Source organism: Diabrotica virgifera, chromosome 9, assembly GCF_917563875.1.
Source record: "Diabrotica virgifera virgifera chromosome 9, PGI_DIABVI_V3a".
In the NCBI taxonomy this organism is placed as follows: Eukaryota; Metazoa; Arthropoda; class Insecta; order Coleoptera; family Chrysomelidae; genus Diabrotica; species Diabrotica virgifera.
Window position 1 is genome coordinate 176,066,566 of NC_065451.1, and position 22,816 is coordinate 176,089,381.

Below are 22,816 nucleotides of genomic sequence, written 5' to 3' on the forward strand. Positions count from 1 at the left end.
TGTTTTATTATAATCAAAGCTTGGAATATCACAGTTATTGTTATCTACAAAGGACTTAGAGAAATGCTGTTTAAAAAAATTTGAAATTTCTGATGAATTGCTTGACTCATTGTTGTCATAGGTCATGTTGTTTGGTAAGCAATAATGTTTATTTTTACTGTGTACATAACTCCAGAATTCTTTGGAATTAGTCATGTTTTGTTCCAAAGTTTTTATGGTTTGACTTTTACACTGCTCAGCTAAGACTTTGCATTCTCTACGAATGTCTGAGAATAATTTATAGTCAGAAAAATTATTAGTTTGTTTGAATTTTTTATGAGCTACTTTTTTTCTCAGAATAGCATTTTTCAGTTCAGTTGAATATGATTTTGGAAATTTTGGGTTTTTACATTTTTGTTTTGGTACAAATAAATATATGCAACAGTACAAAATATCATAAAAACAGGATATTGCTTTGTTAACATCTGAAATATTGTCAAGTAGATAAGTTGTCCCAGTTTACATTACCTAAAAATTGGTTTATTAAAATATAATTAGCCCTATTAAAATCATAATAATAATAATAATAATCGTATTTAAGGAACTCAGTTTTATCACAATCAATATAGAAAGAAAGTGCTGGATGGTACTTATCACAGTTTAACAAAGGAAAATCAACACATTTGACATTTACAACATTATTTGACAATATTAAATCTAAATAACCTAATATTGTATTATTTTGAAATAAGTTAAAGTAAGCAATAAAATTTGACATACACTCAACAGATTCCGTAATATTACCAACTGGTCTTGATCCTAGATCTTCGTTCTCCCAAACTATGTTTGGCAGATTAAAATCACTTACTATATATAGACCGGGCAGTATCGTCGCCCCCGCTAGCGAAATTATTCCGATTCGATTTGTTTGCACAAACTTACTCAAAAAGAGGTCCTTATAACATATCCACAGGGTGCGGGGCGGTGCCGTGGTCGAAAAATTGTTTAAACAATTTTTTTTAAACAAATTCACAAAAATAATTTTTTCATTTCGAACAAAATTTTTTTAGATAAATTGGCTTGTTCTGAGCAAAAAAGGTCTCCTGTCATTTTTTTCTAAAATTGATTAGTGTCGAGTTATATACGATTAAAAATTTGAAAAATGCGAAAATAGCCATTTTCAAGGCTTAATAACTCGATTAAACATTATTATTATGAAATTCAAAAAGTCACGAAATCAAGGTTCAAATCCCTTCTTCAAGGTCCTGAAGAGATTTTTGTCATTATTTTATTAGAAAGTTGTTATTTTTAATTATTAACAATTAGCGCTATAGTCCAGGATGTATCCGTCGCCCCCGTTAGTGAAATTATTCCGATTCCATTTTTTTGCAGAAACTTACTCAAAACAAGGTCCTTATAACATATCCACAGGGTGCCGGGCGGTGACGTGGTCGAAAAATTGTTTAAACAATTTTTTTTAAACAAATTCACAAAAATAATTTTTTCACTTCGAACAAATTTTTTTTAGATAATTTGGGACATTCTGATCAAAAAATGTCTCTTGTGATTTTTTTATAAAATTGATTGTTGTCGAATTATACGCGATTTATAATTTGAAAAATGCCAAAATGGCCATATAACTAGACAACAATCAATTTTAGAGAAAAATCACAATAGACCTTTTTTGCTCAGAATAACCCAAATTATCTAAAAAAAAATTGTTTAAACAATTTTTCGACCACAGCACCGCCCGGCACCCTGTGGATATGTTATAAGGACCTTGTTTTGAGTAAGTTTCTGCAAAAAAATGAAATCGGAATAATTTCACTAACGGGGGCGACGGATACATCCTGGACTATAGCGCTAATTGTTAATAATTAAAAATAACAGCTTTGTAATAAAATAATCACAAAGATCTCTTCAGGACCTTGAAGAAGGGGTTTGAAACTTGATTTGGTCACTTTTTGAATTTCATAATAATAATATTTACTCGAGTTATTAAGCCTTGAAAATGGCCATTTTCGCATTTTTCAAATTTTTAATCGCATGAAACTCGACAAAAATCAATTTTAGAAAAAAATGACAAGAGACCTTTTTTGCTCAGAATAAGCCAATTTATCTAAAAAAAAATTTGTTCGAAATGAAAAAATTATTTATGTGAATTTGTTTAAAAAAAATTGTTTAAACAATTTTTCGACCACGGCACCCTGTGGATATATTATAAGGGCCTCTTTTTGAGTAAGTTTGTGCAAAAAATCGAATCGGAATAATTTCGCTAGCAGGGGCGACGATACTGTCCGGTCTAATAGGACATTGAAAAGTCACTATTTTGAATAATATCTTCAGTTACCATAATAAAGTCCTCATAAACGCTTAATGGAGATGATGGTGGTATATATATACAGACAAAAAGGATTTTTTGATTTAATGTTTGCAATTTTACATAAACACTTTCAATGTTGGCTGATTTTGAAGTGATTACTGAAGAAACAAATTCCTTTTTTACAGCAATTAGAGCACCACCCAAACGTTTAGCTGTACTGGTATTTTCATTTCTATCTCCTCTGTGTATAGTGTACTCAGGAATTCCCAATTCTCCATCCTCTATACCATCATACAGAGAGGTCTCGGTTAATAGTAGCACATCATAATCGTTGGCAATAACAGATGATGAAAAATCATTTAATTTGGTGCGGAGACCTCTCACATTTTGATAATAAACAGAAATTTCCGAGTTATTCCTGCTTGATTGTCGTCTATCTTTTAGTTTTCCGAGAAAGAAACTCCTGAGTTAAAAACTCTTCTCTTGAAGTTAAAACGTCTAAAATGACGTCTCCTTTTGGCCAGAAATCACTAGTATTGACTTCATCATAAAATTCTATAGGTAGGCCTACTTTAAAAGAGCTAGTATTGCCTACGGTTTTTAGTTGCTCCACCATCACATCTTCAACCTTGAGGTTAGCCAATTTTCTTTGTGTATAATTCCTGATAATGTCATTCGTGCCTGTTTCTGCAGCTTTTCCTATGTAAAACCACATTTTGCTAGGATTCGCGGCTACAAAGTTAGCGTCTTCGCTTCCTGCACCTTTAGTTGATGTATATTTTTGTCCATTGTTTACATTTTGCGAGAAATTGCCGACGTTTTGTGTTTTCTTTAATGCCGGTTTCTGAGCATGTGTCGTTGCCATGGAGATATTAACAGCGTTGGTCACAGCATGAGCAACTTGTGGTTGGTTGTTGGTTGTTACTTTTTGTGCTGTGCGCGCATACGAGACAGGCGGCGGCGATGTTGTCACGTCTTTGATTTTGTCTTCAATAGATCCCATTCTTAAATTTAGGTCCTTATTAGATTTATCAACATCGGTCATACTATTCTGGATAGTTCCTAGAGATTCAATGAACTTATCCACATTCGAAGCGTAGCTTGCAGACACAGTTTGTATAAAGGCGGGTATACATATGCGCTCTGCTCGGTGTGCGAGCCGCTCGCGCGCAGCATATTTGTTAGATTAGTACGTGTTTTCAAGTGGCACACAAACGGCTCGCACACGGCGCACCACGATCTAACTTCTGTCGGCTTTTCAACAAATGCTTTGATGGTTTGCAATACGTATTTGGACGGGTTTGCGAGTGGTTTGTTGGTTTTGGGGCGCCTGAGTTGAATATTTGTTAGTAATGGAGTGGTCGGAAGGAAATATCAAACTTATTGATGTTTACCGTGGAAAATTAAAATGAGATGATGACATTGAATATATTTAAACATGTTAGCTTGCAACCCCCAACTTGCAACCAACTTACAACCAACTTGCAACCATCTTGCAACCAACTTGCAACTCAACTTGCAACCAATCGGAATGAAACCAAACACTTGAGAACAAACACTCCAAATGAGAATAGGAGAAGCTACTCCCGACGTCGGCCGATATCGGATCTGATCTGATCGGAGAAAAACGGATCCAATGTAGGCACCCACATTTAATACTAATTATCTACAATTACTAAATGTTCGGAAGTTTCCTCTGGATCGCGGAAGGTTCGTCAAAATGAAAAATTTTAACGAACATTAACCGCGCCACGAACGCGCGTGCTCACACGGCGCGGAGTTCGCGGCGCGGATATGTATCTCCGCCTTGAGGTTGTCAAACGTGTTTGCAGTTTTTTCATTGTTTGATTCAATACATTCTGTCACTGCGGTTGAAATCTGTTTGAGCAGAGGTTCTGCTGATTTTACGACAGCACTAGAAATTTTTTGGACGTCATTTTGACTGACTTGCTTACTTGCAGCTTCATCTGCGGCTTTTTGTTCTTTTAGAGATTTTAAATTTATGTACTTTGTATTTCTCTATTTCTTTGTTTTTGGCATCCAAGTCAGTTTTCAGTAGTTTCAATTTCTCTTTCAGTTCATCTTTCACAGCATCAGGTTGTTGATATTCTTTTTGGTATTGGTCTGAGCAGAATATTTTTTGCCCCTCCACAATTTTCCAATCCGATCTCCTTTCCAAACAACTCGGGTGGAAAATATAAGCACATTTTATGCAGCAATAGTTCGAGAAAGTTTTGTTTTGACAACACTTAAACATTTTAAGAATTATCAACTGTAAAACTTCGCAACACCGAAATTAACCTTTAAGAATCACGTTTCTAGAAAAATATTTTTATGCCGTATATTTACTGATTGCGATAAAAATTTTATCTAGGATCACTGTATAACTTCTAAAAAACAACTTTAGCACAAAATTTACTTATTTTCTGTACTTTAGACTACTAAAAAAGCACATGATGAGATATTTTCTTGCTGGTAAGCTGAAAACTGTCACTATGATGAATAATGTTATAATTTGTCCAAAAAGTGTAAAAATTATGGAAACCTCCACTTTACACTCTATGTAACTCCAGAACCGTCGATTTTAGAACAATTATGCATATGGTCCAAGAGCTGTGAGACATTTTTGAGTAGGTATTTTAGGCAACCTGAAAATTTTTCAGGTGACTCTTCCATGATAGCCTAATACAAAAATGCCGGTCTGGCTGGAGGGTAGCGGTTATTTTCCCCAAAAATCCCCCCCAAAGTTAAAAAAAAAGGGTAAAAATTGTTATTACAAAAAATATCATTGACGTGACTTTAAAGTAAATTTAAATATTCAAATATAAAGAAAATAAACAGGCCAGGCGATTTGAGGGCGATTTTAACTCTGCAAGATACTTGCATGGGCGCCCCAGGATTATTTTCAGGGGATGCATCTGAACTTCAGAAGATTTCATCTGAATCTGTACATACTATTAACGAGTATAAAATATACAACTATACATGCAAAGCTATGCACATTCCTTCCGGACAGGGAAGTACAATTATTATTTTGACAGGGTATTTTTTTAATATCAAAAATAAATATTCTAAAAAGACAGAATTTTTTTGGTGAAATTTTCCAACTGCCATGTGATCAAACAAATTACGCGTACATATAAATGAAAAGCGCTATAGGTAAGCAGCAGTGTGAGAAAGGGCGTATACCGATAGCTGTTTGCGTTCTCTGTTGTACCTGAGCGAGTCCGTTCGCTCTAGAAAAATCACGTGACCTGGCGATCCCATGTTGTTGTGTCTCGAAACGTTAGAGTAATTATTATATATTATAGTTTTTTAAGTAACTTTTTCTTAATTAAAGGAAAATAATACGTACTATACAATAGATTTTGCAAATATGATAGAAAAAACAGATTTATTATTATAAATATATAGGTAGAAAAGTATAAAAGTATAAACTAAATTAATTCTGTGTCCGAATCTTGTACTTCTTCTTCAAATTCCTCATCTGTGCTTAAATATTCACTGTCTTCTTCTTCGTCAGACTCCCCTCGAGACTCAGATTCCTCTTCTACATGATCTGCAAATAGTTGTAATATGTATTTAGAATTAATTAAAAATTAATTAGCGATAATTTAATTGAATTACTACGTATTCTCTGTCCTTTTATACGGAGTCGAAGCCTGGACAATCACGGGCGCATCTGAAGAAAGACTTGCCATTGTTGAGATGTGCTGTTATTGAATAATGTAAAAAATATCATGAACACAACACGTAACAAACACGGAAACATTAAGAAAGATGAAAAAGGCAAAAGAAATACTCAACACTATAAAGGAAAGAAAGATGAGCCAAAATAAATATTCATTCTCTTCATCTTCGTCAGACTCCCCTCGAGACTCAGATTCCTCTTCTACCTGATCTGTAAATAGTTGTAAATATGTATTTAGAATTAATTAAAAATTAATGTATAACTAATACTTAATACTTTTCCTTATATTATAAATTACATCATGTTTTTTATTTCTTAGTATATGACCAAAGTAGCTCATTTTTCCTTCCTTCATAGTGTTGAGTATTTTTTTGACTTTTTATGCTTATTAATGTTTCCGTGTTTGTTACGTTTTGCGTCCATGATATTTTTTACATTATTCGATAACACCACATCTCAACAATGGCAAGTCTTTTTTCAGATGCGCCCGTGATTCTCCAGGCTTCGACTCCGTATAAAAGGACAGAGAATACGTAGCAACTCAATTAATCAATCACTAATTAATTTTTAATTAATTCTAAATACATATTACAACTATTTGCAGATCATGTAGAAGAGGAATCTGAGTCTCAAGGGGAGTCTGACGAAGAAGAAGACAGTGAATATTTAAGCTCAGATGAGGAGTTTGAAGAAGAAGTACAAGATTCGGACACAGAATCAATTTAGTTTATACTTTTATACTTTTCTACCTATATCTTTATAATAATAAATCTGTCTTTTTCTATTATATTTGCAAAATCTATTGTATAGTACGTATTATTTTCCTTTAATTAAGAAAAAGTTAAAGTAAACACCATCTATCTATCGCCCGTCGGCAAATTCAAACAAAAATATAACTCCAGACCATCTTTGACCACCTTTAGTCCAGACAAATTAATATATGTATTTAATATATTTTTACCACCAAAAATGAGATGTTTTAATCAAATATTGCTTCAAATATAATCTGCAGAATAATTTTGAATCACGTTCCGCTAATGAACTTGCTTTTTTGTCCTTAAAAGTAGAAAAAAGTTTCAATTCTATTGCTTAATATTTCATCTAAATATAATCGTCTAACAATTTTAACTGTACTAATGCCCAAGTATACATTTTCAAGTGTTAAACTTGATTGATTTACAATGAGTAACCCGGTTGTAAAAATACCGGCGTGTGCTTAATCAAAGGGACATTGATTTACTCGAATTTCATAACAATACAAATGTTATCTGTTTGAATTTGCCGACGGGCGAAATATCTATGGACCCGACTTTACTTAAAAAACTATAATATATAATAATTACTCTGACGTTTCGAAGCACAACAACATGGGATCGCCAGGTCACGTGATTTTTCTCGAGCGAACGGACTCGCTCAGGTACAACAGAGGACGCAAACAGCTATCGGTATACGCTCTTTCTCACACTCCTGTTTACCTATAGCGCTTTTCATTTATATGCACGCGTAATTTGTTCGATCACATGGCAGTTGGAAAATTTCACCAAAAAAAACCTGTCTTTGTAGAATATTTATTTTTAATATTAAAAAATACCCTGTCAAAATAATAATTGTACTTCCCTGTCCTGAAGGAATGTACATAGCTTTGCATGTATAGTTGTATATTTTATACTCGTTAATAGTATGTACAGATTCAGATGAAATCTTCTGAAGTTCAGATGCATCCCCTGAAAATAATCCTGGGGCGCCCATGCAAGTATCTTGCAGAGTTAAAATCGCCCTCAAATCGCCTGGCCTGTTTATTTTCTTTATATTTGAATATTTAAATTTACTTTAAAGTCACGTTAATGATATTTTTTGTAATAACAATTTTTACCCTTTTTTTAACTTTGGGGGGGATTTTTGGGGAAAATAACCGCTACCCTCCAGCCAGACCGGCATTTTTGTATTAGGCTATCATGGAAGAGTCACCTGAAAAATTTTCAGGTTGCCTAAAATACCTACTCAAAAATGTCTCACAGCTCTTATACTAATAGGATCTTTTTCGTTTCAAATTTAGTGTAAAACATTTTTCTATACAGAGTGGGCCAAACAAAAGAGACCACCTCGATATTTGGCAGTATTTATTAGATTTTAAGAAAATAAAAAACAGGTCAATTTTTGATCTAAGAGGGACACATTTTTACGGTACATACATCTGTCATTTGTCAACCCCTTCCCTTCCACTTCCCCCGCTCCTTATTTTTAAATAGGGAAAGGGGGTCGTGTGCTAGCTTATTTGAAAGTTTATTCAATTCTCTATTCAGTAATATCAACATTAACATAATAGGGAACTTGCACATTTTTTTATTACATAATAATGTTCATTTTTGTATAAAAATGAGATTTTCAAAATTTCACGCTTCAACAACTCATAATAACTTAGAAGTATAAATTTAAAGTCTTCTGTATTTTAAAATAATTCAAACGACCCGTGACGTCACATAGTTTAACTGTATGGTTCCGTTTATGGTTATATTTAGGTATATTCTTTTGCTTATTCTTTAGTTTATTGGCCTCCACCTACGTGGGTGTTTGGCCAGCTCGTCGTCGCGGAATAAAGGAAAATATTTATATTCTAATGACATTTATCGTATGTCATTGTAATAATATATACCAGTTTGTTGAGATTGGAGTTTAATGTAGTTATTACAGGAAAGGAAAGAAGGTTTACTATGGAAAATAAAACCATTTTATAAAAGTACAAATTTTCTATGAATAGTTCAAACCACCAAAAACACTTGTAACGTCACATAACTGCATTTTCTACTAACGTTTATAATGTCTAATTTAAAATCATATACAATTTTGTTTACTTTGTTGGTTCAGAATGTAAACCTGTAGTCCTGTCGCCAGGGGGGTACAACGGCCTCCTTAATTCAGATGGACTTACCCAAGTTTTTTTATGTATTTTGACCTGTAGAACACGAATTTTTTGGGTAACAGTTGATCTGGATGTCGATAAGATTGTTATAAACACAGAACTTGAGGAATCACATAACAGCGATTTTTCGCAAAACAAAACATTTTTTTGTATTTTTTGGGTCATTCTAACCAAAAAATAATTTTACAAGTTTTTTCGTATGATGCATAATTTTTGACACACACGCGGTTAAACTTTCAAAAAATAGAAAAATTGCAATTTTTGAACCCGAATAACTTTTGATTAAAAAATAAAATAGCAATTCTGCTTACCGCATTTGAAAGTTCAAGTCAAATTCTATCGGTTTTCATTATTTTTATTGCTAAAAATAAATTTTTTTTATTGTTAATCAAAGCTATAAACACATAGGACTTGAATGATGTTTTCAATGCATTTCTGATTTAAAATCGAAAGAGTAGGCGCGCATACAGACAATTTCTACGTAGATTACGTACATTAAAACGCATGCATTGGGCACAGGAAACACTATGTGTTTATAGCTTTGTTTAACAATAAAAAATTAATTTTTAGCAATGCAAATAATCAAAACCGATAGTATTTGACTTGAACTTTCAAATGCAGTAAGCAGAATTGCTATTTTATTTTTTAATCAAAAGTTATTTGTGTTCAAAAATGGCAATTTTTCGATTTTTTGAAAGTTCAACCGCGTTTATCTCTATAACTATGCATCCTACGAAAAAACTTGAAGGAACATGTTTTGCTTAGAATCACACAAAAAATACAAGAACATGTTTTGTTTTGCGAAAAATCGCTGTTATGTAATTCCTTAAGTTCTTTGTTTATAACAATTTTATCGACATCCGGATCAACTGTTACCCAACAAATTCGTGTTCTACGGGTCAAAATACATAAAAAAAACTTGGATAAGTCCATCTGAATTAAGGAGGCCGTTGTACCCCCTGGCGACAGGACTCTATAGCCCGATGACGTCACGACGCGTTTTGAGCTGGCTGGTATAATTTGAATTTTTAATCGTCTTTAGGGGCCAAACGAAAGACAAACAAAACATTTTTATCTTTGATACATGTTTTAAATTATGTTATGTTGTGATTTATACCATTTTTTTTTCGAATTTAAAATTTTATGTAAGTTCCCTATTATTATAGGTATAGGGTGTCCAAGAAAAAATATTTTAATTAAATTAATTGACACAAAAAGAAGAATGTATGTAAATTATTTAATTCAAAATACATTCTACTGCTGTCACAAAACAGAAAAAAATGTTTTTTGATCAATAGACATTACTTTTCGCTTAATTTCAATGTTCAAGCTGCCACCCATCTGCCTCTTGGTAGGTTGAATATTGAATTTAAGCAACAAACAATGTTTATTTATCAAATAAACATTTTTTTCTGTTTTCTGTCAGCAGTAGAATGTATTCTGAGTTAAATAAATTACATACATTCTTCTTTTTTTGTCAATTAATTTAATTCAAAATAATTTTTCTTTTACACCCTGTGTAAATGATTATGTCAATGTTAATATTACTGAATAGGGAATTGAATAACCTTTCAAATGAGCTAGCACACGACCTCTATTCACTATTTAAAAATAAGGGGAGGGGGAAGTGGAAGGGTGGGGGTTGACAAATGACAGATATGTACCATAAAAATGTGTCGCCCTTAGATCAAAAATTGACCTCTTTTTTATTTCCTTAAAATCTGATAAATACTGCCAAATATCGAGGTGGACTCTTTTCTTTGGCCCACTCTGTATAATATTTTTCACGATAAACGTCTTAGGTTTAGAAATATTGACGAAATATCTAAAAAACTACTAATTTACTGACTTTTCCCTTCCCTTCCACCCCAAAGCCAACGCTCAAAATAGTGGTAACTTTTTATTGTGCAATATGTGGACCATACAGAACAATTTGGTGTTGAAGGAAATCTTTAATTTGGGATGACGGGGTTAGACCTTTTTTGGACCAATTATAATATACTACCTCCGATACTTTGGAACCGTTCAGTTCATTTTAGAAGGATTATGCATAGGACCTTTTTTGTTTAAAATTGATTATAAGTTAATTGCATTAATAAACCAACAGTTTCGGTTTACCTTGAAGAAAAAAATAGTCAAATAATTGCATAGGAGGCCTTTTAAATGAGGTATTCCATGATCTCAGTTTGTATTTAAAAAAAATTTAAAAATTAAAATTTGTGTTTCAAGATTTTTTTAAAAGTCATCTCTTTCTGAAATGATAAATTTATTCCATACTTTTGCATCATACCGTATAACTAATATTATTTAATTTCACAGAGCATGTTTTCTAAAATGTCCTCGATATCCAACGGTAGTGGTAGCAGTGGCGACAATGACAAAGATAAAGAAGAAGCCGAAGCTCCGGCAGCTCCTGCACCGAAACAAGCAAAAAAGAAGGAGGTCATTGAAAAGACCTACCAGAAGAAAACACAATTAGAACATATCCTCCTACGTCCCGACACATACATCGGATCCGTTGAAAAGGTTTCGGAGCTGATGTGGATTTATGATGCTGAAACTAAAATGATTGTTCAGAAGCAGATTGAATATGTACCAGGTACGAATATTTCTTTTTATTGATTTTTACTCAAATGATGATTACTAAAAGCTGTTATGACATACTACATAAATTGTTTAAATATTTTTAGTTGATTTTTGCCAGTGCTTTATTAACCTGTATTTGTAGCAGTATTTTTAAGAGTGGTCTGAAGGATAATGTTGAAAATTAATGTGGTATCTGCATCCAATCTGCTATTCCTAAGCTGTTTGACTGCCTTATAGCTAAGTAGCTTTCTTGGTCTTGTCGATATTTACTATCTGAGTCACAACATGGTTTTTGCAAAAATAAGTCCACTGCGACAAATTTGGTATGCTATCAGTCTGACCTTCTTACTCAGATCGAGGATCGTAAGCAAATCAATGCAATATACACAGATTTCTTTGTATCGTGTGTTTAGTGGATAAAAAATTACTTACTGGGTCGCAGTCAAAGGGTGAAGATTGGTAGTCATCTCTCCAATGAAATAAAAGTAAGCCCTGGAGTTCCTCAGGGTGGTCATACTTCACCTCTCCTTTTTAACATCTTTGTTAATGATATAATTGACTGCTTTCGTAATAGTAAGTGTTTAACGTTTGCTGATGATTTAAAATTCTGGAGAGTTATAGAAACGATTAGAGACCAAGATTTGCTACAGGAGGATTTAGACTGTCTACATGCCTGGTGTGTTCAAAATAGACTTAATTTAAATACCAATAAGTGCTCTTTCATAAGTTTTACACATAAGGTTGGGAGGGTTGAAACGAGTTATACTATATTATGTAGCCAATCACTCAATCGCCATTTTGTTTATAAAAATAGTAGCACACTATCTGCGGACTTTGCATACCTGAATTATTAATATATAGAATCGTAAGATTCGATTCCAGCAATAAAATTGCTGGTAAATAACTTTTCCCCAAAATGGTCTATTCTCCAATAATCTGCCCAGACTATGAGCATATCCTGAATTTATTCAGAGGGAGAACACCTGCACATTAGCTGTAGGACTTATTTACTATTACCATGTATGTGCCCAAAATTGTGCAATAAGTATGCGCAATAAGTGTAGGATCTAAGCATATCTTTGTCTAAGCATGTCTTTGTCTTTTTCCAATCTTCTTCTAGTTCCGACTCCACTAATGAAGGTCGGCTATAACTATTGCAAATTCCTCTTTATCTTCTACTTTCTTAAAAGCGTCTGAATGTTTAACCCGGTTCAGTCACAAATGTTGTTCAGCCAGGATATTTGTTGTATATGAGAACCCCCTTTTCCTTCAATTCTACCTTTCATAATCAGCTGTAGCAACTCATACATATCATTTCTAAGTATGTGCTCCAAAAATACTGTTTCCTTCTTTTAATGGTGGTCAAAAGTTTTCTGTCTCTTCCCATTTTGGCAACACCATTTTGTTCATAATATGACCTGTCCATGTCCATGGTATTTTCAAAATTCTCCTGAAATGCCACATCTTAAATGCTTCCAGCTTTCTCATTAAATGAACATTAACAGTCCAAGCTTCGGCACCATGAAGAAGAATTTTACCATTTTTATATCGGATTTGCAGATTGAGTCTTTGGTTACTCAGAAATTTCTACATCTTCCGGGTCGAAGGACCATGAATAAAATCGGCTCAGCTCAAACTTTTATCTCCGATAGTGAAACACCAAATTAAAGATGAAAATTTATTTATTTACGACACTCAAAACCCGGGACCTTTACAATTTTCTAATCTATTTATTATTAGTGTCTTACATGTATGAATGATAAACTGATACTCGTTATGAGACTACATCTTTGTGAAGTTAATCGAAGGAATGAATTGAAGTGACATGTTGACTGTTTGAATTGATTCGAATGAATGTTCTTTCTTTTCGGCAATATGTATTGGGGTCAGGGCTCACGCGCCTAACCAACAAAGGAATATATTCAATCATCAAAATTTATGTGCAGTTGTCCAAATTATTGTTTATGATTTGTAATAGTTAATTAAATTAGCAGCCCACATGTTTAAATATATAGTTCATTCGCTTTCAAGATGACAAAATTTCAAGTTTCTGACATCTGAAAACGTTTTTCTTGTCATTGGTTAGAAATTAATTTGTAATATAGAATATATTAATTTCTAACCAACGACAAGCTGCGACAACACGAAATGTCCACGAATGAGGCGTCTAAAACTTGAAATCTTGTCATCTTGAAAGCGAATGAACTATAATAACAAATTGCGTTAATGTGATATACGGGGTGATAAAAATATTTAATATCGGATATATGAATTGAATGTTTGAGATTAAACAGGCTGCTTTTGATTGCTCTATTCTTGATCGAATTTCGGATTTAGATCTTTATCCAATATTTTAATAATTGATTTTTTAGGTTTATATAAAATATTTGATGAAATATTAGTAAATGCCGCCGACAACAAGCAACGTGACAAGAATATGGACTGTATTAAAATTGAAATCAAACCAGAAGAAAACACAATCTCGGTTTGGAACAATGGAAAGGGTATTCCCGTAGTAATGCACAAAGAAGAAAACATGTATGTTCCGACTATGATCTTTGGTCATCTTTTAACTTCTTCAAATTACAATGATGAGGAAGAAAAAGTTACAGGTAAAATAAAGGTTTTTGTTTTTCATTTAGTATATAATTGCAGCTGAATATTCTTTTTCTTCTTCTGGTTTCTATCCGTTTCGGATGTTGGAAATCATATTGGCAATCATAACCTTGCTCGCTGCGACTCGCAACAGTTCCGTTGAGGTTTTCTTAAATCATGTTCTCAAATTCAGCAGCCATGATATTCTCCTTCTACCGGGTTCGCGCTTACCTTTGAATATTGCGCACCAATAATATGGATCAACAGTGCTCACGTTCAAAAGATTGATGTCCAGCTAAATAACACCATGAGAATGATTGCTGGAGTAATCAAATCTACACCAACCCATTGGTTACCAGTGCTGAGCGACATTCCACTACCACATATTTGCCGACTCAATCTGCTCACCAAAGAATATAACAAGATCCTTATCAACAAGGCGCTGCCGATTCATAACTATATAGAATATGCAACCAAAAGTCGGCTGTGCTCCAGAAAATCTCACAGTACAAACTGCAGAATCAGCAGCAGCTACCAAGTTCAACATGATCACCAAATGTATTAGTCGGAGAGATAGAAGCGGATTTTGTGCGTGATAAGTAATATGGAAAAACTATATGGGGATATGTTAAACTAGTTATGTACATTACTTTCCCCAACGGCCGGAAACCAGAGTTGGGGCCGAGGGTAGATATAAGGGGTCAAAGTTCCGGTTTTTATTATTTTTTTTTGTGACGCTCTTGATAGAGATAGTGCACCAAAATTTGGGAATAAGTAGGCCATGACTTAACTAATTAAAATCTCCAGCGGCGGAACGCTGCTTGGTCGACAAAGGGGTGGGGGAAGGGGTGAATATAAAAATTATAATTGGGTTTTTGTGACGTTCCTGATTGAGATAGTGCACCAAAATTTGGGAATAAGTAGACCATGACCTAACTAAGTAAAATCCCCCAAAGCCGGAAACCAGATTGGGGGACGAGGGTAGTTATAAGGGGTTAAAGTCGCGGTTTTTTTTATTTTTTTTTGTGACGCTCATGATCAAGATAGTGCACCAAAATTTGGGAATAAGTAGGCCATGACGTAACGAATTAAAATCTGCAGGGGCGGAACGCTGCGTGGCCGACAAAGGGGTGAGGATAGGGGTGAATATAAATATTAAAAGGGGTTTTTTGTGACGTTTCTGATAGAGATAGTGCACCAAAATTTGGGAATTAGTAGACCATGACCTGACTTAAAATCCCCAAAGCCGGAAACCAGAGTGGGGGACGAGGGTAGTTATAAGGGGTCAAAATCGCGGTTTTTATTATTTTTTTTCTGACGCTCATGGTCGAGATAGTGCACCAAAATTTGGAAATATGTAGGTCATGACGTAACTAATTAAAATCTCCAGGGGCGGAACGCTGCGTGGCCGACAAAGGGGTGGAGACAGGGGTGAATATAAAAATAATAAGGGGTTTTTTGTGACGTTCCTGATCGAGATAGTGGACCAAAATTTGGGAATAAGTAGACCATCACATTACTAAGTAAAATCCCCAGAGCCGCTAACTAAAGAGGTTACCCACCACCCCTTTATACCCAAGCAGCGTTCTGCCCCTGGAGATTTTAGTTAGTTATGTCATGATCAACTGATAGCCAAATTTTGGTGTACCATCTCGATCACGAACGTCACAAAAAACCCTTATAATTTTTATATTCACCTCTGCCTCCACCCATTTGTCTCCCACACAGCGTTCCGCCCCTGGAGATTTTACTTAGTTATGCCCTAATCTATTTATTCCCAAATTTTGGGGCACTATCTCAATCACGAACGTCACAAAAAACCACTTATAATTTATATATTCACCCCTGCCCCCACCCCTTTGTCGGACACGCAGCGTTCACCCTTAGAGATTTTACTTAGTTACGTCATGAACTAGTTATCCCCAAATTTTGGTGCACTATCTCGATCATGAGCGTCAAAAAAAAAATAGTAAAAACCGCGACTTTGACCCCTTATAACTACCCTCGTCCCCCCACTCTGGTTTCCGGCTCTGGGGATTTAACTTAGTTATGTCATGGTCTACTTATTCCCAAATTTTGGTGCACTCTCGATCAGAAACGTCACAAAAAACCCAATTATAATTTTTATATTCACTCCTTCCCCCACCCCTTTGTCGGCCAGGCAGGTTTCCGCCCCTGGAGATTTTAATTAGTTACGTCATGAACTAGTTATTCCCAAATTTTGGTGCACTATCTCGATCATGAGCGTAACAAAAAAAAATAATAAAAACCGCGACTTTAACCTCTTATAACTACCCTCGTCCCCCAATCTGGTTTCCGGCTCTGGGAATTTTACTAAGTTATGTCATGGTCTATTTATTCCCAAATTTTGGTGCACTATTTCGATTAGAAACGTCACAAAAGACCCAATTATAATTTTTATATTCACCCCTTCCCCCACCCCTTTTTCGGCCACGCAGCGTTCCGCCCCTGGAGATTTTAATTGGTTACGTCATGACATGCTTATTCCCAAATTTTCGTGCACTATCTCTATCAAGAGCGTCACAAAAAAAATAATAAAAACCGGGACTTTGACCCCTTAATCTACCCTCGGCCCCAACTCTGGTTTCCGGCCGTAGGGGAAAGTAATGTACACAACTAGTTCAACATATCCCCATATAGTTTTTCCATATTACTTATCACGCACAAAATCCGCTCCCAGCTCTTAGACTATATCCATAAGTGGTCAGAAGCTCAACCAAATACAGTTATACCTTGTATCACAGAGACACCTCCTGGATTTGACCTACCACGTAAGACCTGGTGCAGACTTAACCGCATCATAACTCAACCTGGTTGATGTGTATATATTTGTGCAACATGTACATATATTTATGTTGCACAAATGAGGTAAGCTACCATCACCGTCATGCAGCTGCGGCGAGGTCCAGTCTATTAGGCACGTAACTGAGTCACCAGCGAGCCAAGAGGGCAAGTTCACAAGATTTTCTGTTTGCAATGATCGAGTCGATCAACAACATAAACAACCTCGACGTTTGCCAATAGATTGGGCATGATTAAGTACAAGGTGATTCAGTGAAACCGTACGATTTGGCAACATCCCTGACGATAAAATAGAGGTACCGCGGGCTTGCGACGTAATCGTTGTGAATCTAGAGAGGGGAAAGTTTAGTTATCATGGAGACGTGGTCGGGTTTACAACACGCATTTGCTGTGAAAGCTTATTATAAAAATGGTGAAAGTTGTGTGCATGTACAACGAGCGTTTCGTTTAGACTACCATTTGTCGCCCCGCGCTGCAGTTCCGTCTAACATGGCTATTAAGACGGGTTAGGAACTTTCAAAGTAGTGGTTCAGCATCACAGAAGAGAGGTGGCAGTGTCAGAACTGTTCGCACACCACAGAATATTGAAGCGGTGCGAAATTCATTGCACGCAAGTCCTCTAAGATCCCTGCGACTACTCGCGTGTAATGAATTTCGCACTGCTTCAATATTCTGTGGTGTGCGAACAGTTCTGACACTGCCACCTCTTTTCTGTGATGTTGAACCACCACTTTCAATAACCCAAGTCTTAATAGCCATGTTAGACGAAACTGTAGCGCGTGGCGGCAAATGGTAGTGTAAATAAACTGCTCGTTTTACACGCACAAAACTTTCACCATTTTTGTAATAAGCTTTCACAGCAAATACGTGTTTTTCTCCCGGCCACGTCTAAATGATAACTAAACTTCTTGCTCTCTAGATTCACAACGTTTACGTCGCAAGCCCGCGGCACCTCTATTTTATCATCAGCTGCGTTGCCAAATCGTACCGTTTCACTGAATCACCTTGTATGTTTATATTGAGTCAATTTTAACTTGACTGGTTTATTGAAATATTGTAAATGTGTCGAAATGTCATACGTTAAATAAATAGTAAATATGTAACTGTGATTTCAGGTGGTAGAAATGGTTATGGTGCAAAACTTTGTAACATATTCAGCAACAAGTTTATAGTCGAAACATCTTCCCGGGAATACAAAAAGCAATTCAAGCAAACCTGGGCTACCAATATGACCAAAGCCTCAGAACCCAAGATTAAAGATTCCTTTTCTGATGACTATACCAAGATCACTTTCAGTCCAGACTTAACTAAATTTAAAATGGATAAATTAGATGATGATATTGTTGGTTTATTATCAAAGAGAGCCTTTGATGTGGCTGCCTCTACCAGAGGTGTTAAAGTAAGCTTTTATTTACATAAATAATGTATTTCTCAGTCTTTTACTTTAGCTTTATTGTGATTTGGTAATACAGTCGAACTCGCTTATTGGAATAGCCTTCGTTCTAAGCAAAAGTATTCCTTTAACAGGGATATTCTAATAACCGATCATCGGTGCCTAGTAAAAACGTTTCGGGACCCCGTATTTCTATTCCTTAAACCGGGATATTCCTATAACCGGTATTCTAATAAGCGGGTTCGACTGTACTATGATTTCTTGTTCCTGGGGGCTAAGGTTTGAAATCACCATTTAAAGCACAGTTTTGTGAATTTTTTTGAAACTGTAGTAGAATGATTTTTTTAAAATTAAATAAACATACGCAGTACAATTATTCAAAGAATATTCAGGCAAAATTTTGAAAAATAAACCAATGGTGGCAAATTTTTAAAGGCGCCTCAAAAAAAAATAATGGATTTTGTGCTGGACATCAGTATTCGTCACTGGAGTGTTTGGTATCCCTCGGAAGTCAAAATAACGAATTCTTTTGTAAAAAGAGAGTGAAAATATTTATTATTGTTAAGCAGAAAATAAGTATAAAACAAAAAATATCTCGACAGTGTTACCTTACGAAATATCTAACGAAAATCTGTGCAAAATTTCAGGAGCAATCGGTCAAGTAATTTTTAAGTTGACCGCCTTTGAAAACTTATTCAAACTTATTGAAACTTCAATGTCAACCGCCTTTGAAAAAGGCAGTTTTAAGAAAAACTCGTTTAATGTTTCAACAACTTTATTTCAATTTCTTTTTTGTCTGTCAAATCATAAAGTGATGCACACCGGAATATGCTTTTTGAATCGTGGAGTCATTTACAAAAGAGAAGGGAAACATCTGCTAAACGTGTCTCACTACGCTCAAGCACGCTAGCGCGAAACTACTGCAATTCGGGTCGAAGGGAAGGATATTCAACATGCTGTATTTCCGGTAATTTTGCTCCGATCAATCTGAAATTTTCGGAGATTATTCTTGGTGTTATGTACTTTCATTTAAAATCATAACAAATCTAAAATTTCACAATTTTTAAACCCCCCTTAAATTAATGTGAAGCAATTTGATTTCATATAATATGGCTATAGTGTCTTTTTCCACATCGGAAGTATTTCGTGTATAATAAAGCACTAGATATTCTATTTCATTATTTCATCCTTAGAATTTTCAACGAAAACTTTTCGTTTATAAATTCGCAAAGTCTGTGTGTTATTGCGTTGTCGCTCCTGCAATACTTAGAGCAGATTTATGGATGGTTTCTTATGTAGTTTTGTCTTCTGAATCCAAATCTGAAAACGGCATTTCGATATCTCTAACCGTCTTCGAGATGATCGACCTCAAAGTCTAAAATGTGACGTCACGATCATTTTATTTTCTGCCGACACACTAAACGTCAGCTGAAATCGTCGCTAGTAAGTAGGCTAGTTTTTAATCTGATTTGTCAAGCAAAGCAATTTGAGTTTGACACTTCGTGAATGTCAAACTAAATTTGAAGTATTAATAAAATATCAATGACATTTGATAATGAATTTAATTATTATATAAAATAAATACGATGTTCAAAAATACAGTTTGAGTATATTTTGAAAGCAATACTTTATTAAAAACTTTAAAAAGGTTTATACGAGTATACGGCCTCCCCTTTAATGGGAGTACCTAATGATAAATTTGTTATGAAATGAAAATTGTTATTATAGTCAGTTCGCTAAACTCAGACACAACTGGCTAGTTATTTTAGTAGGTAATTTTTTAGTTTTTTGCCAATTTTGCCAAAATTTTCAAAATTACTAATTATTAACTATTTAGTAATTATTTTTTTGCCAAATTGGCAAAATTACTGACTAAAATCACTAGCCAGTTGTTGTGTCTGAGTTTAGCGAACCGACTATATGAAATTTTGTTTGGAATAAAAAAAAGTATGGTCTGATACGTGCATCCTTCTAATGGAAAAAAATATTTGAAAATGTTTCTCAAATTATGGATACCAACATTTTCATTTATAACTCTTTTATTTTTAATTTGACGAAGAAAAGTTATTCTTCATAAAAAGCTCTTTATGGTATAAGCTAAGATCTATGATGCAACAATCATATATCAACTTTTATTAATTTTATACGAGGTCTATAAAAAAATATGAATATGGATCAAGAGTAAAGTACCTTTATAGTTCAAAATATTTAAATTAGAATAATATAATTGCACATTAAAACATAATTTTTAATTCTAAACAACTTTTTATAATAGCAATTTTCCACGTTATGAATTAAAATACGCAAATAAACAAAGTTTTCGTTATGATAATGCTCGCATTTTCAGCTTGTTTCTTTTGTTTTAAACAATTTAATCATTAAATATATCTAGTAAGTCCAAGGGTTTCTGTCTCTAAGTCTTCTAACTTCCCTGTTTTGCTCAATAGGTTTAACACAGTAGTCACTAGAATGTATGTGAACTTCTAACAGCTTTAAATGCCTGTCACTCTCTCTTCTACGGCACTACAGCCCAAATTGAGCCTTGGCCTCCTTTATTTTTTGCCTCCACCCTTGCCTGTCTGTGGCTGCTCTTCTCCATACACGGACTCCTAAAAGGGCTTGTGCGTCGCTGTTTACTGTGTCTTCCCAGCGCTTTCGTGGCTTCCCAACCGGTCTCTTTCCTTGCATTCTAGCATTCAGTGCTCGTTTTGGTAGCCTATCCTCTCCCATTCTTATCACATGTCCGGCCCATTGCAATCTTTGTAATCTAATGAAGTCTGACAGGGCCGTTTCCTTATAAAGTTGATAAAGCTCGTTGTTGTATCGACTTCTGAAGATTCCGTTTTCCCTCACAGGTCCTAGTATTCTCCTAAGTACTTTCCTTTCGAATGTGTCGAGTTTGTTTTTGGATGTTTCTTTCAGCACCCAGGCTTCACTGCCATAGAATGTTATTGGTTGAATTAAGGTTTTATAGATTCTCATCTTTGTATTTCGGTGGACACTTTTAGACCGAAATATATGGGAGAGGGCAAAATAAGCTCTGTTTGCCTGCGTTATTCTCTTCCGTATTTCTCCATCTTCTGACCCGTCGGCATATATTTCTACTCCCAGGTATGTAAACTTTTCAACCGTTTCAATGTCATCTTCATGTATAATGTTTTCTGGGACTATATTTCTTCTCGTCTGAGTAATTATTTTTGTTTTTTCTGTGTTAATTTCCAGACCTAGCATTTTTGTTTGTGTTTTTAACTCTGCATATGTTTCCTGTGCTCCTGTTGATGTTCTACTCATAATATTAATATCATCAGCATAAGCGGCCAGTTGAACCATTCGGTTGGTCAGTAGATTTCCTCGTCCAGTTTGCATTTGCCTAACCGCATACTCCAGTGCCAGGTTAAACAATGTTGGGGCCAGCCCATCTCCCTGTTTTAGTCCCTGCGAAATGTTAAAAAAGTCTGTCTGGTGGTTTTGTATTCGTACACATGCCTGAGTTTCATCCATTGTGGCTTTAATGAGTCTTATTAACTTGTGTGGTATTGCCAATTCAGCCAATATATAGTATAGCCTGTTCCTTTTGACTGAGTCGTATGCCTGTTTGAAGTCTACAAACACGTTGTGAACATCAACATCGTGTTCCCATGCTTTGCTCAAGATCTGTTTCACTGTGAATATTTGATCCAGTGTCGATCTTCCCCGTCGGAAGCCCGCCTGATACTCTCCAATAATATTTTCTGCTAGTGGTTGGAGCCGCTGGTTTATAATATACGTGAGGACTTTATATGCTGTACATAGTAGAGAGATTCCACGGTAGTTTTTGCACTGGAGTTTGTCTCCTTTTTTATAGATCGGGCATACTATACTTTTCTTCCAGTCGTCGGGTATTTTCTCTTCTTGCCATACGTCTTTGATGAGCGCGTGGATGTGACTTGCTAGGTGGTCGCCACCTACCTTATATAGTTCTGCTGGTATTTCATCAACTCCCGGAGCTTTATTGTTTTTCTGAGCCTTAATGGCTTCGAAAACTTCCTCTATGGTTGGAGCTTCTACTCCATTCTCTTCTACGTAGATCATACCCATTTCATCTTCCATGTCTACTTGAGTTCCAAGTAGTGTCTGAAAATAATGCTTCCAGGTTTCTGTGACTTTCTGTTGGTCACTGATTATTTGCCCACGTTCATCTTTACATAGACTTGTTTGAGGTTTATACCCACTTTTTATCTTTTTTAGGTATTCGTAAGCCCCTCTAATTTCGTTGTTTTTGAAATTTTCTTCCATTTTTTCTATTTGTCCATTTTCATAGGCTCTCTTTTTATTTCTACATGTCTTGTCTGCTTTCCGTCTTGCGACTTCAAATAATGTTCGTCTTTCCCGTGTTCTTCTTGTTATGTACATTTTGTGTGCTTCATTTCTTTCCTCTATTGCTTGCCTGCACTCGTCATCAAACCATGCTGCTCTTCTCTCCTTTTTCTTGTTTCCCAGGGTGGACGCTGCTGCTGTCAGTACTGC

The 22,816-nt window shown here is 35.1% G+C and overlaps 1 protein-coding gene across 2 annotated transcripts in view; it reads left to right on the forward strand.

Annotated features, from left to right (window-relative positions):
• Window positions 1–22,816, forward strand: part of LOC126891975 (DNA topoisomerase 2) — a 255,500-nt gene that overhangs the window by 26,773 nt on the left and 205,911 nt on the right. For both annotated transcript variants that reach the window (XM_050661332.1, XM_050661333.1), the window contains exons 2-4: window positions 11,233–11,512; window positions 13,872–14,111; window positions 18,033–18,316. In XM_050661332.1, coding sequence (XP_050517289.1) covers window positions 11,233–11,512; window positions 13,872–14,111; window positions 18,033–18,316 — 804 coding nt within the window. The remainder of the gene's footprint in view (window positions 1–11,232; window positions 11,513–13,871; window positions 14,112–18,032; window positions 18,317–22,816) is intronic.